The sequence below is a fragment of the Carassius auratus genome, chromosome 18, assembly GCF_003368295.1.
Source record: "Carassius auratus strain Wakin chromosome 18, ASM336829v1, whole genome shotgun sequence".
Taxonomy (NCBI): Eukaryota; Metazoa; Chordata; class Actinopteri; order Cypriniformes; family Cyprinidae; genus Carassius; species Carassius auratus.
In genome coordinates this window covers 7,576,665-7,589,040 of record NC_039260.1, presented here as the reverse complement: position 1 = coordinate 7,589,040, position 12,376 = coordinate 7,576,665, and the positions used below count along the sequence as shown (strand labels likewise).

The window sequence follows — 12,376 nt, the reverse complement described above, 5'->3', positions numbered from 1 at the left end:
AAACAAATGTAGGGGGGAGCGGAGACGAAAGTAACAAAGACTTTATCAGACTACATGCCTTCCAAGCTATGACAGCACATTCAACACGCAACCCTCGACCTGGCTGAGAAATATCCTGTTTTTATCATAGACTGTGGGTTTTTATCATATACAGTAAAATAAATGGACACGGCGACCCCATTGGATTCAACCATAGACAGTAAGATTTTATACAGTCTATGGAAATATCACGTGATTTGATAATCGTTTCCCGTGTGGGGGAGGGGTTAGGATTAGGCAGGGCAGGGGGTGGAAAATGGGCACAACAGATGTGTTGTGTATCTCGAATCTCATGTGTCACAGTTATGATCAATTTACCTTAGTCCTATTTAGATTTGAGCCACACCTTAGTTTTTACACCTCCACCTATGCATTTGCAGTGTTTCCAGATGTTTTATGCTCTTTTTGAATTTATGAATTCAAAAATCTAGCTTTTATTGTTGAGTTACTTTTGACCGGGGTCGAAAGTAATGTGCAATTTATGCTCAAATTGAAATTATACTTCAGTCTTTCTACATGTGTACAAAATACCACCTGGTAGTGTGTGATATACCACACTTCTGAATAAAAAATAAATACCTTGTCTACAAAATTATCTTTTTAAATTATGTTTTTCTGAAAAATGGTACTTTCGTTGCCGCTTTCCCCTACTCATCGAGGAGAATAATAATAAGGGCGCAGTTCACTAAAACGCTAAACCGAATATAGCTACTTGTGCGATTTTTAATGTTTCCCTAAGGACAGCACACTTCCTACATCTCATTCATTCATCCGTATTTGAAACTAAACGTGACTTCGCCGTTTTACCACTAGATGTCAGTGTGACCTAGATTATGTTCTCACTGCGGTCTGAGAATGTGATGAGGGACTGTCCGGACAGCAGAATCTACAAATTTGCAAGAGTTTGTGTTCTTTAACTTGCTCAGCATAACTGAATGCTACAATATAAAACCAAATGCCCCCTTATCACTTTTCATGTCCCCAAAATGGGTCTCCTGGCCTGGGGTAACTATGTAGCACTCTTTCCAGTTAATTGCTACCACTGGAATAACATTATCACAACTCAGTCTATTACATATAATACTGTTTTAATATTATATCTATCTATCTATCTATCTATCTATCTATCTATCTATATCTATATATCTATATCTCTATATCTCTATATCTCTATATCTATATATATCTATATCTCTATATCTATATCTATATATATCTATATCTATATCTATATATATATATATATATATATATATATATATATATATATATATATATATATAATACTGTTGTTAAATCTATAGCTAAATGTTTACATTTGAATTTATTATATGAGTCCTTGCTGTTGGGTTAAATGATTTTATTTCCCATATGATTTACAGACACATACTTTATGAGCAATAATTATTTTACAAATAAGCATTCAGAATAATTTCCAGGGACTCATATCATGTGAATTGTGTTAACTTTGGTTGTTTTTACATTTCAACGTTATGAATCTCATCTCAGCTGACTTTCAAAACGTACTTTTTTGATAAAAAGAATAATAATAATTTAATAAATTATTAACTGTAGTAACTGTCTTTTTCCTAGCTTCTTTTGTTAATGGTTCACTATGCATAAAATCTGTTTACATGTCAGCTGTAGGTAATTGGGTGTTTCTGGGTGGTTCATACTGAAATTAACACTCTAATGGACTGAGTGTCACATGCGTACTTTGACCTGTAATGAAGTCTGAATGATTCTGTCAGCCTGTTTAAGTGTTTTACAGTGTACTGAATAATGATCATGTGCATTTGAGTGCTGAAATAAATGAGGGGGGTGATAGCATTTTGTTCACATGAGCTTGTTTATTTGACAACTGAGCTGCATAATTTCAAACAGCAAATGTGTAAAGCATTAAGGAAATGTGCAGCAGTCGCTCAGTTTAGGTTTAAAAAATCCATAGATTTTTTTTCTACAACATGAACATTAAACATACAGCATATTCACAAACTATATACATCCACATGCCACTTTTTAGGCAAATGACACTATAGGGCCCATGAAATGTGTTACAATGCAGAAATAAATGGTAGCTGGTACATCACTGTTCCTATGCATTCATAAACCCAGGTCTAAAAATAAACACATTCAAGAAAACTTCTATGATCTCCTGATTGTTAAGATCTATCCAATCTAAAAGGTCCGGTTACATGTTTATTCATGTCCTGTTTTACAGTGCTCCACAACATTAAACAAGGCTAAACACATTTGATATAATCACATCTCTTTAAAGGTTTTACCTTCCATACATTTCAACCGCTGTCTCAGACTAAAATGAGCCAGCTCACACGTTTGAATATACCAGCTCAAGAGTATTATGATGTCATACATTTATAGATACATATATTCCAACACTTGCCTTGTATATAAGAAGATTTCCTTAAGAAAAGCATATCATAGTTTGAGTTCAAAGGGCATTGGCTTAAAAACGAAGAGTGAGGATTGTGTTATAGGAAACTGAGAAGGCAAGAAAAAGTGCACTTTACCTCTGGATTAAATAACTACTTTTATCAGAATATATACAGTACAAATTTTTATATCTACCAAAAGAACACAGATTACATTCAATATCAAAGTTCCATAAGGTGCTATTATACCTTGTACATTTTTGCTAGAGGTGACACAGGACAATGATGTCAGATTGTTGGCAAAGTACTCTCAGTGATGACTGACAGGTGATTGGTCCTGCCATTCTGATCTGGACTGTTGATTTCCTTCAAAAGAGATTCAGACTAATTGTTCAGGAGAGGGAGAGAGAGATATGGGGACTGCTGTGACATTACATCAGAGGGTTGCTGCTTACTCCAACTGTCCAATTAAAATCACTCGAAACGTTTTGTCACCACCCCTACCAGAGGAGCATCTCTAAGAAATGAGTCCTGGCCCAAACACTATGGTATGTTGAGGTATGTAGGTAACTCTTTCAAGCACTGAACTTTGAAAAGAGCAATATACAACCGAAAACCAGTTGTACTATAATAGAAAGTTATATATCTGACAAATACTGCAGCAGTCACACCAGCCTGCTTGAGGTCAGTATCAAACATTACATCCAAGAGTCCAATATGTGACTTCCAAATCTTTGAATGGAACATTCCGCTAGGATAAGTGCCGTTCGTTAGCTTAAAGAAGGTTGTACTGCGCTAAACTAAGATTCTTCATAAAAATGAAAAAAAGACAGTTACAACAACGGAAAAAAAAAACAAGAGCAAAGTCTGAAATTTCACACATTTTCTGGTCAATACTAATACGCCATTAAAAGGCGAGACATAAAAGTTGCTGTCAATTGGATTTTCATTCAAATATCTCAAGGAATCAGTGCAAAAGGCACTGGCTGTCCCTCACTCTCCACAAAAAAAAAAAAAGTAAACCAATATGTTTTGAAATTTTGAGTCCTCATAATAATAATGCTAAAAAAGCAACAAAAAAAAAAAAAACAAATAAATGAACAGCCTTTGCTTGGAAATCCATAGAAACACTATAGTAAATACTCAGTGACAGTTCAATTAAGATGAACAGATAAATAGCAATTTTACAAGCAAACTAGTGTGCACTCAAAAGATCAGCTTTATGTACCATCGTTTTCATTTCTTTGGGGCTGATGAATGGCATCACTCTCACTCTCATGATGATCCCCAGACACAGGAGAGGCCAGGTCAGCCTCGTTGGACAGGTCACCATCGGGAGACGGCGGCTCGTCGTCTTTTAAGGATGATGCATTAAATCCAGAGGTTTTATCGGCGGGTGCACTGGGGAAAGCAATGGCAGCGGCGGCTGCGGCTGCAGCAGAGGCGTGCGTGGGAATCCCGGGGTAAAGCCACGGGAACGGGGTGGTCAGCGCCGCTGCTGCTGCTGCTGCTGGATACACCAACTTCTCCAAATGACTTTTATCAAACAAAGGCATGTACGATGCAGCTGCAGACGGGTTTATGAAGTAAAACGGCATGCAAAAGGGAGTCTGTTGTCCACTAACACCTGCCATTCCCATTAAAGAGTTCATTAACGCCACATCCGGCCGGGTATTGGTGGACTCTGACGCACCATTCGCGGACCAGTTCATTTTGGCTTTTTTGGTGACACGTTCATCTCCAAACTCCTGCTTGATCTTAACTCTTTTGGCCATGTCACATACTTTCTCGCATTTGCCATCACCTTTCTCCGCCTCTCCTCCGTATCCACTGTCGGTGTCCGTGTCGTTCTCATTGAGCTCGAGGTTCTGAGTCCTCTGGATGACAGGGACACAGTTGGCTTGAGTATCTCTCTGCGGGTCCCGATCTGGAGCATCGTCGCCTGGCAACGGCCGCTGCAGGATCCCTGCGCCGGGCTGGAACTGCGCGGAAACTTTATGTAAGTGGTTGATGAGTCGCGTGCACATCTGCTCGCGTGCCGTCCAGTTCTCCACCTTGTTCAGATACTGCAGGACTTCTTTGGCACATGCTTGAAAGCCTGAGTGAAACGTGTCTAAGTCAGCCTGGAGGGAGGACTTCAACGACCGCTCCCCTGTCATAAAAGAGACAAAACTGCTGTCATAAAAAAACTGAAATACAGACATACTGATAAATAGATAGATAGATAGATAGATAGATATTCAAAATAACCAACATATATAGTGTAGATTTTTTTTAGACAGGAATACATAGAAAATAAATATAAAAAAAAACAAGATAGATGAATAGACAGACAGACAGACAGACAGACAGATAGATAGATAGATAGATAGATAATTAATAAATCAAGAACACATGCAACAAAAAAGTGGTCTATAAAAACCCAACATAGATAAGAATAATTGATATAAAAAAGTATATAAATAACTGCAGCTATGTGCATTTTTTTAATTGCTGTACTTTAATCTCCATTTACTGTTTTACTCGATGTGGCATTGATGTTTCTCCGATTGCACTGTATAGGTGGCTCATTATGTAATTTACCGTTCTGCAAAGCGATGATCTTCTGGTGCTGTTGCTCTGTGACAGCTGTCAACGCGTTCAAATGCTTCAGAGTCAACTCAAGAACTACAGCCTTTTCCAAGTGACCTAGAGTCTGTAAGACAACACGAACATTTATCGGATTTCCCTACTTTCTTGCTTTCCTTATATGGGTTTAAAATTACAAAACACATTTTAACAAGACCAAACTAAATTCTTTACCGTAAGTTTCAGATGTTCCGGTAATAAATCTTTCAGCTGCCCAATACATTCATTTATTCGGTCCCTCCTCTTTTTCTCGATCAGTCTGTGTGGTAACTTATACGCATCCTGCGAATAAAAAGTATTAGCCATTGCAAAAAGTTCTTAAAGTAATAATTATCACACGGATTATTAGGGACTCGCGACACAAAGTGATAGCCTACGTGAACTTGACGGACATCACGTTTCCATCACGGGTCACAGTTTGCTTACCTTTCCTTCCTCTCTCTTCACCCCTCTTTTGGATTTGCACATGTAGAGGGACGAATATTCAACCCTAAAAAAAAAAGAAAACTCTCATTTTTAAAAATGCTAGTCTATTAATTTCTTCATCAACCTCACACATTTAAAAAAAACGTAACATTAGTTGCGTTATAAAAAAAAATGTAAGCATAAAAACTTAAAAATTACCCCAAGAAATCCGCATGATCCAGGAACTGTCTGCCCTGCATTCTCGGGATTCTTTCATCCATAACTTTGTCCAACTTTCTTGTGTGCTTCTTTTACAGTCAGGTTTGTTAATCCAGTATCTGCGGAGCGCAGTGCGTTGTGTTTGGTCTCGCGCAGCACCTCTGAATGATGATGTGTGTGCGCTCGCCTGAGCTGACACTCTCGCGCGCGCACTCTGCGCGTGGCGACTACCGCGCACGCGCGCTGACTCACGTGTAAACTGCACCAGCTCTAGAGTCTGGGAATTAAATGGGCTTGAAAGTTGTCAGTTTATTACTGAAGAGAGGTTGAAAAATAAAACCCACCAACATATTGCTCAGACGCGTTAAAAGAATTGTTTTTGAGCTCTCAAGGATAACATCTAGCCTACACATCTAAATGTGTAATCTAAATAAGGATATGTCTTATTGCTTTTACATAAAACCAGTTAGAATTAGACCTATTATAGTCTAAGTCGACTTTTTGGCATACAAAATAAAAACATTATTTTATGTTTTATTTTCTTTCCAATATAGGACATCCCTAAAGGTCTGCAAACTAAGTAAACAAACATTTACGGACACATTTATTAACTTGGCTAAATGCATTTTCAGCCATGCTTTCCTATTATTATTTATCATGTTTACTATATATATATATATATATATATATATATATATATATCTTGTATATATTTTTGAGGAAAAACTTCTGCAATGTCAATGTGTTATTATTATTATTATTATTATTATTATTATAAATTATTATTATTTTATTAATATTTTATTTTTTAGTAATCTCTATAAACATTTAATTGTACCTGCACAGTGTTAACATTTCATCAATATATTTTTAAACAGGCAACATCTTTTTAAAGATTTGCAAATACTTTGCCTGCTAGTCTAAATTGTAAAAAATGAAAATTTTTCTTTACGTAGATCAACAAACTGCTAAGAAAATATTTATGATAAATATTTTATGACAAATCATTTATTTGCAGCATTATAATGTGAACATTTCTGTGCAGCATGTTTAGCTTGAACTAACATCTAAATGTACTGAGATTGCTTTGCCTATACATGCCATCTGATACGAGGTGTGACATAACACAAAAGCACATAGAATAGTCTGACTGAAAATAGACCACATTCCATCAATATCCATCCTTCAGAAGGCTTTAGCAGATGAAACCATTATGAGATTATAAATCAGAGTTTTTCCAGCATGTAAAAAATATAAATTGAGTCTTACAAAAGCTCTAGGTGAATACAGACATATTCATTATAAGAAACATGCCCTGCATGTGGTTAATGACTTTCCATAATTAACAAAAAATGAAATGAACACGTAGCATTTCTGCTTTCTCTCATAATATTCATAAGAGATTAACTGTAACCCGCTCACATGCCCACAGGTCACGTAACTTCATCAAAATCATGTGACTGACTCCAGGCTGTTATGAATAGATTACACAGTGTGTTGCAGGAGCTTGGCAGGACTCGAGCACTCGCCCACATGTTTGCCAGAGACAAAAACTGTTTTTGCTCTGTGAGATCCATGTTTCCTGTTTAGTTTTCAGGGAGACTGGTAGCTGTCGTGTGTTGGAGTCCCCCTTTATGTCTTCCCTCCCCTTTCCAACCCTCCCTCCTTTCCATCTCCTCTTCTGTGCTCTATATGTGGCTCATGTGGAATCTGCTCCAAATGTTTTCCATATTAGTTCAGAGTACTTTCTGTTTCCGAAAAGCAGGTATCGCGTAGGGAGCGAAGCCTCCAGTGAGGAGGGAGGGGAAGGGCAGGGCACGGGAACAGTCCAGCTAAAGGTAGCAAAAGAAACGGCAGACAAGAAAGAAAAGGAAGGACAAACAGATAGAGGGCGAGTGCAAGAACGTCCAGTCGGCCTCAAAGGAAGATTAAGAATCTCATCACGAGACAGGAGGAATTATGGGGTCGGGGACGAGTCCGATGAGGTCGGCTGGAGGAGGCAATGCAAATGCTGGCACGGAGAAGAAGGGACAAGCAGAAACTGGAAGCCCAGTGCTGGAGGAAGCCCAAAAGTGTTGTGGCTGCCGCTTTCCTTTGCTGGTCGCTCTGTTACAGCTTTTGCTGGGCATCGCAGTAGCTGTTGTGGCCTTCCTCATGGTTGCCATTAGCTCCTCTCTGCTGGCCAGGGAGACGCCCCATTGGGCCGGCATCATTGTAAGCTTCCTTTTGCTTCTCCCTCAACTCCCAGCATGCCTTGTTTACTCTTTTTGGGCCATGCATGAGGCCGTCTCATATCAGATCCATCGGCCACACTGCCAGACTGTACATAAGCATACATAAACAATGTTACAGAGAGCATGCATGCACATCCAAAAATAACATAAGTGAGAACAATGAATACATCCCTAAAGAGACTCATAAGTTTTAAAGCTGTTATGAGAATCATCACTGAGGGTATCATATTGCAAATCTGGAAAAAAATACAAGCTCATATGCTAATCACATTAGATTTTGCTTGCTCAGTTGTGATATTTAAGCCTGTAACAAAAAAAATTAATATTTTAAGTTTAAAAACAACACAGGTTCCATAGATAAAAAGACTACTAAAAATGCTACAGCTGTATGTTTGTTTGAAAATCACTGGAGAGTTAGAACAAACTGTACCTTTATAAATAGAAAACAAGTCTTCAAAAGATTGAAAACCATCCCTCTGTGCAGACATGCATGTCCAGTCATGTAGGCCGTATGACAACAGAACAGGGCTGAAACATGCACAAGGATAACTTTGCAAGCATCCTTTTTTTTTCTCTCATGTGCTTACATAAAAAAGTACATTACTTAATGCTTGTTAATTCTAAATTGGCATTGCCACCAGCCAAAAAATAACTGGTCTTTTACAAATAGCTTGTGAGTGCTACATTATATCATCACCAAACCTTAGATTAGGTCTTTTCTCTCTCTCAATTTGTACAGGTTTATACAAGCCTATGGTCAATCATTTACTAAAAGAAGTACAAATACCTGCGCCAATTAAACGAACACAAGGTGATAAAGTGAAAAAGAGAATCTTTTGTGTAACAAAAAAAAAAAAAAAAATTACATTTGAATTTCTTTACATTTTTATTTAAGTTTGCAATTTTGAATCCTGTTTGCTACCTACATTCAACAAAATCCGAAATGTAGTCTCGGTTTAATTCTAAATGCCACACAAACCCAAAATAGAACTGTTTTATTGTGTAAAACATTAGCTATTATGGCAATAAAACAAAGTTTTATGAGATCGCTATGTTAGATAAACATTTAAATTAATGGATGCACATATAATTGGAGCGATAAGGTAGAGCAGAGAACATTCTCAAGTTCAGCCCTCACGAGACCAGTGCTGCTGTTCCTGGAGAAAAACACTGAGGTCACCAAGACTTCTCTGCCTTAGATCCTGGGAAAAACAATCAAATTAGATACCACACGTTAGTCACAAGACTCCTATCATGCTGAGAAAAGGAGCGGGGAAAACCCAGAGAGGGACAGAGGAGAAAAGTGTGAGATAAAAAGCATGAAAGATTAAGTTATCTTGGAGGTTGAGGGGGCGGGGGGGTCAAGCTATTCGATTTGCAACGGCAGTCAATATATTATCAGATGACAACTCAATGCTGAGTTGCACAATGCTGATTACAATAAGGGCTATGCTTGGCTCATAACAAGCCTGGCAGACGCAGAGGACATAGGAGGTCTGCTGCACTGCAAATGAGATTAGAGCAACCCAGTATTCTGGTATGTGCTCATGACAACAATGACAACATTTTGCAACAATGGACTCTGAGATGCACATGATCATGGTGATCACCCTCCAAATGGCCTATTAAAACCTGATTAGCATGTATGATTAGTTTATATTTTGTTTATATATAAAGTCTTGTGATTGTGGTATGTTTATTGCTTCAAAAGTTGTGATCATTTGTGAATGTTATCATGATGAACAAAATGTGTGAGAGTCCTAAGCGTCATAGTCACAGAGCTCATTTTATTCAATAGTCCAAAAGCCAATACACAAATGTCAAGGGAATCAGGGTGATGGTAATTTCTGGGTTGGCCTACAAAAAATGTCATCACTGCAGTACTCTATAAAAATACTCTACGTTGTGTTTTGCAGATGATTGTGGTGTCTCTGCTGGGATTCATCCTCTTCTGCATCACCAGAGTGCCTGATGAAAGAGCATCAGCTCAGTTTATTGTAAAGGTAAAAAAATGAAAGCATTTTTTGGATGAACCAAGATTTTCCTCATCTGTAAATGCTTTAAAAACATGTAGAGATGCAGCGTAGCTCAGATAGCAGGGGATTCTATGGTAAAAATGTAGACGGTATCCAGCAACGGTCAATTTACACTGTATTTAAAAAAACCACGTTTCTGGACACGTTTACAACTTAAGTCGAATCATGACTTGAATCAAAAAATGGCTAATTTGGACGGTTAAATTTAAGTATGGCTGTGTATGAAATTGCATCTCTCTGAGAAGGTATACTTATTTTGAAAGTAGTTACTTTGTGAGCATTAAAAAAATAAGCTCTATATGAATCAGCATGTCTGTCTTGAATATGAATGAAAATCCAGACATACTTCATTTGACATTTTGTCAGTGCCATGTGACCTACACTTCATTGCACATTCATAAAAAGATTTACGTTTAAGATCATTGTTATGTTCTGGGTTCTGATTATATCTTCTTTTGTGTTTCACATAAAGAAAGTAATCCTAGGTCCGTATGGTGCGAGTGTGCTAATGACAAAATCAACATTTTCAAGTCATCGGTTTCTGTAATTAGGCATATTTTTAATATTTAATGACCAGTTGACATTGGCAGTAACATTCCTGAGTCATCAAGTAGGATTATTGAGCTGGTTTTAAATGAGCAAGTACAGGCATTTTAGTCTATTTAAATCTGATTTCCGGCACCTTGCCTTAATCATCACAGATGACTGTAACAGCTCTCTCACTTCTGCCCAGCTCCTGTACTTCTTCCTGTGCACGATGGGGCTGGTCATTTCCGCAGTGGTCATCGCCTTCCAGTGCTACCATTATGCCCTGACTTACAGCTACAGCTGCAAGGAAATGGGGGAGCATTGTACGTGTACCCTGGACCCTGAGGATCCCATCGCCCGCACTTTTTCCTACAGCGGTGTGACAGACTGCAGTGCCATCGTAAGCACTCTACCCATGTATTACCTTCTGCAGATGGTGCTGAACCTGGCTCAGGCTATCGTCTGCCTGGTGGGAGCCTTCCTCATATGGAAGCACAGGTACCAGGTGTTTTTCGCTGGGCTACAGACGGGATCTCCTTCTGCCCAGACTTGGCAGAAAGTTTAGGGAACTGAGAGATTTCTCTGGAGAAGTAAACATGTGGAGCCTGGGAGTGTTTGTGCCTTTAGGGAAGAAACAGTTTGCTGCAATATCTGCCCCACTGGGAGTTTTATGCCATGTGACCTTTTATCAAAGCAGCCGAATGACTCTGTGTTTGAATTGCGATATTATAATATTTTGGAAAGTTTTATGCAACCTTTAGCATTATTGTAGCTTTCTACATTGGCTGTTTGAAAATTTCCACTTGTTGAAGTGAACTTTTTACTTTTTACACCACTGCCAAGGAGAGTCTTTTTATTTATAAAACCAGTAAATGGCACAAAACGAGACATGACATTTTAGAAAAATGAGCGACACAATGTGTTGTTGTGGTTGTTCTTGTTGTGGCGATGCCATGCCTAAAAATTTCTTTAACTGCCAGCATTAAATTTTACGTAGTCCAAAAAAAAAAAACACGTTTAAAATGCAATTATTCACAAATTGACCTTTTTCTAACTTCAGGTGCATTCATTGTTTCTGAGACAAAACTCCTGATTGTTCAATTACTGTTGGGGTTATTAAAATATTTTACAATTATGCAATATACAGTGTATTATATTAGATTTCATATTTGCATTTTTATTATGTGAAACATTATCTATTGTTGAATGCATATTTTAGCAAAATCAAGTAAAATATTGGTTTCTAACCTACATATCTGATTTTATTTATATCTTCTAGTTTATTAATAAGCAATATTAAACACTCATGAGAATACATACAGAAGCAACACTCTTTAATATTTCTTAGATGAAACATGATTTCTAAAATATAACATAAATTAATAGAATACAGTACTGCTTTACCTGAAGAACTGTTTAGAGCACTTAAAAACAAAAAGCACTTTGTACACAGCAGTCAGAAATAATCGGTGTTTGCAGTGACGAGGCTGGACAGGCTTGTGGACTGAAGTCACAGTTCATGCAGCCAGTGAACAGCAGTCAGTCAGGGACCGGGGGAACTCAAAGGGGGACTTTGACAAACAGCAGGTCATTGCCTCCAGATTCATGCAATGCAAGGGGAAATGGCCTTTAATCTTTTTTTTTTTTAAAGGTCTATTGCGTATTTTAAATTTGTGGCAAGGTGAAAATTGAGCAAATGTAAAGCCTGACAATCAAACCAAAAAGCTCTGTTTGTTATCATTAAGTCCTTGTCAATGACGCTTGTAAACCAAATTAATACAACTGAGTGATTTGAACACTGCCAACAGGAAGAGAGCTGCCTGAGGTGTTAAAAGAGTCTGTTGCTTTAAAGAGACCTTCAGTCTGGTGTTTGGAAGAGAAGCAACATGAAAAA

General features: G+C 37.8%; 2 protein-coding genes across 2 annotated transcripts; one reads left to right on the top strand and one right to left on the bottom strand.

Moving 5' to 3' along the window:
- Positions 1-1,869: 1,869 nt before the first annotated feature.
- Positions 1,870-5,894, bottom strand: LOC113118286 (class E basic helix-loop-helix protein 41-like). Its single transcript, XM_026287348.1, has 5 exons — positions 5,685-5,894; positions 5,487-5,550; positions 5,235-5,342; positions 5,016-5,127; positions 1,870-4,584 (listed from the first exon to the last, which is right to left on the bottom strand). Exons 1-5 carry the CDS (start codon positions 5,744-5,746, stop codon positions 3,653-3,655), a joined length of 1,278 nt encoding a protein of 425 aa, XP_026143133.1. The 5' UTR covers positions 5,747-5,894; the 3' UTR covers positions 1,870-3,652.
- Positions 5,895-7,222: 1,328 nt separating this feature from the next.
- sspn (sarcospan (Kras oncogene-associated gene)) lies at positions 7,223-12,376 on the top strand. Its single transcript, XM_026287347.1, has 3 exons — positions 7,223-7,898; positions 9,835-9,921; positions 10,688-12,376. Exons 1-3 carry the CDS (start codon positions 7,644-7,646, stop codon positions 11,045-11,047), a joined length of 702 nt encoding a protein of 233 aa, XP_026143132.1. The 5' UTR covers positions 7,223-7,643; the 3' UTR covers positions 11,048-12,376.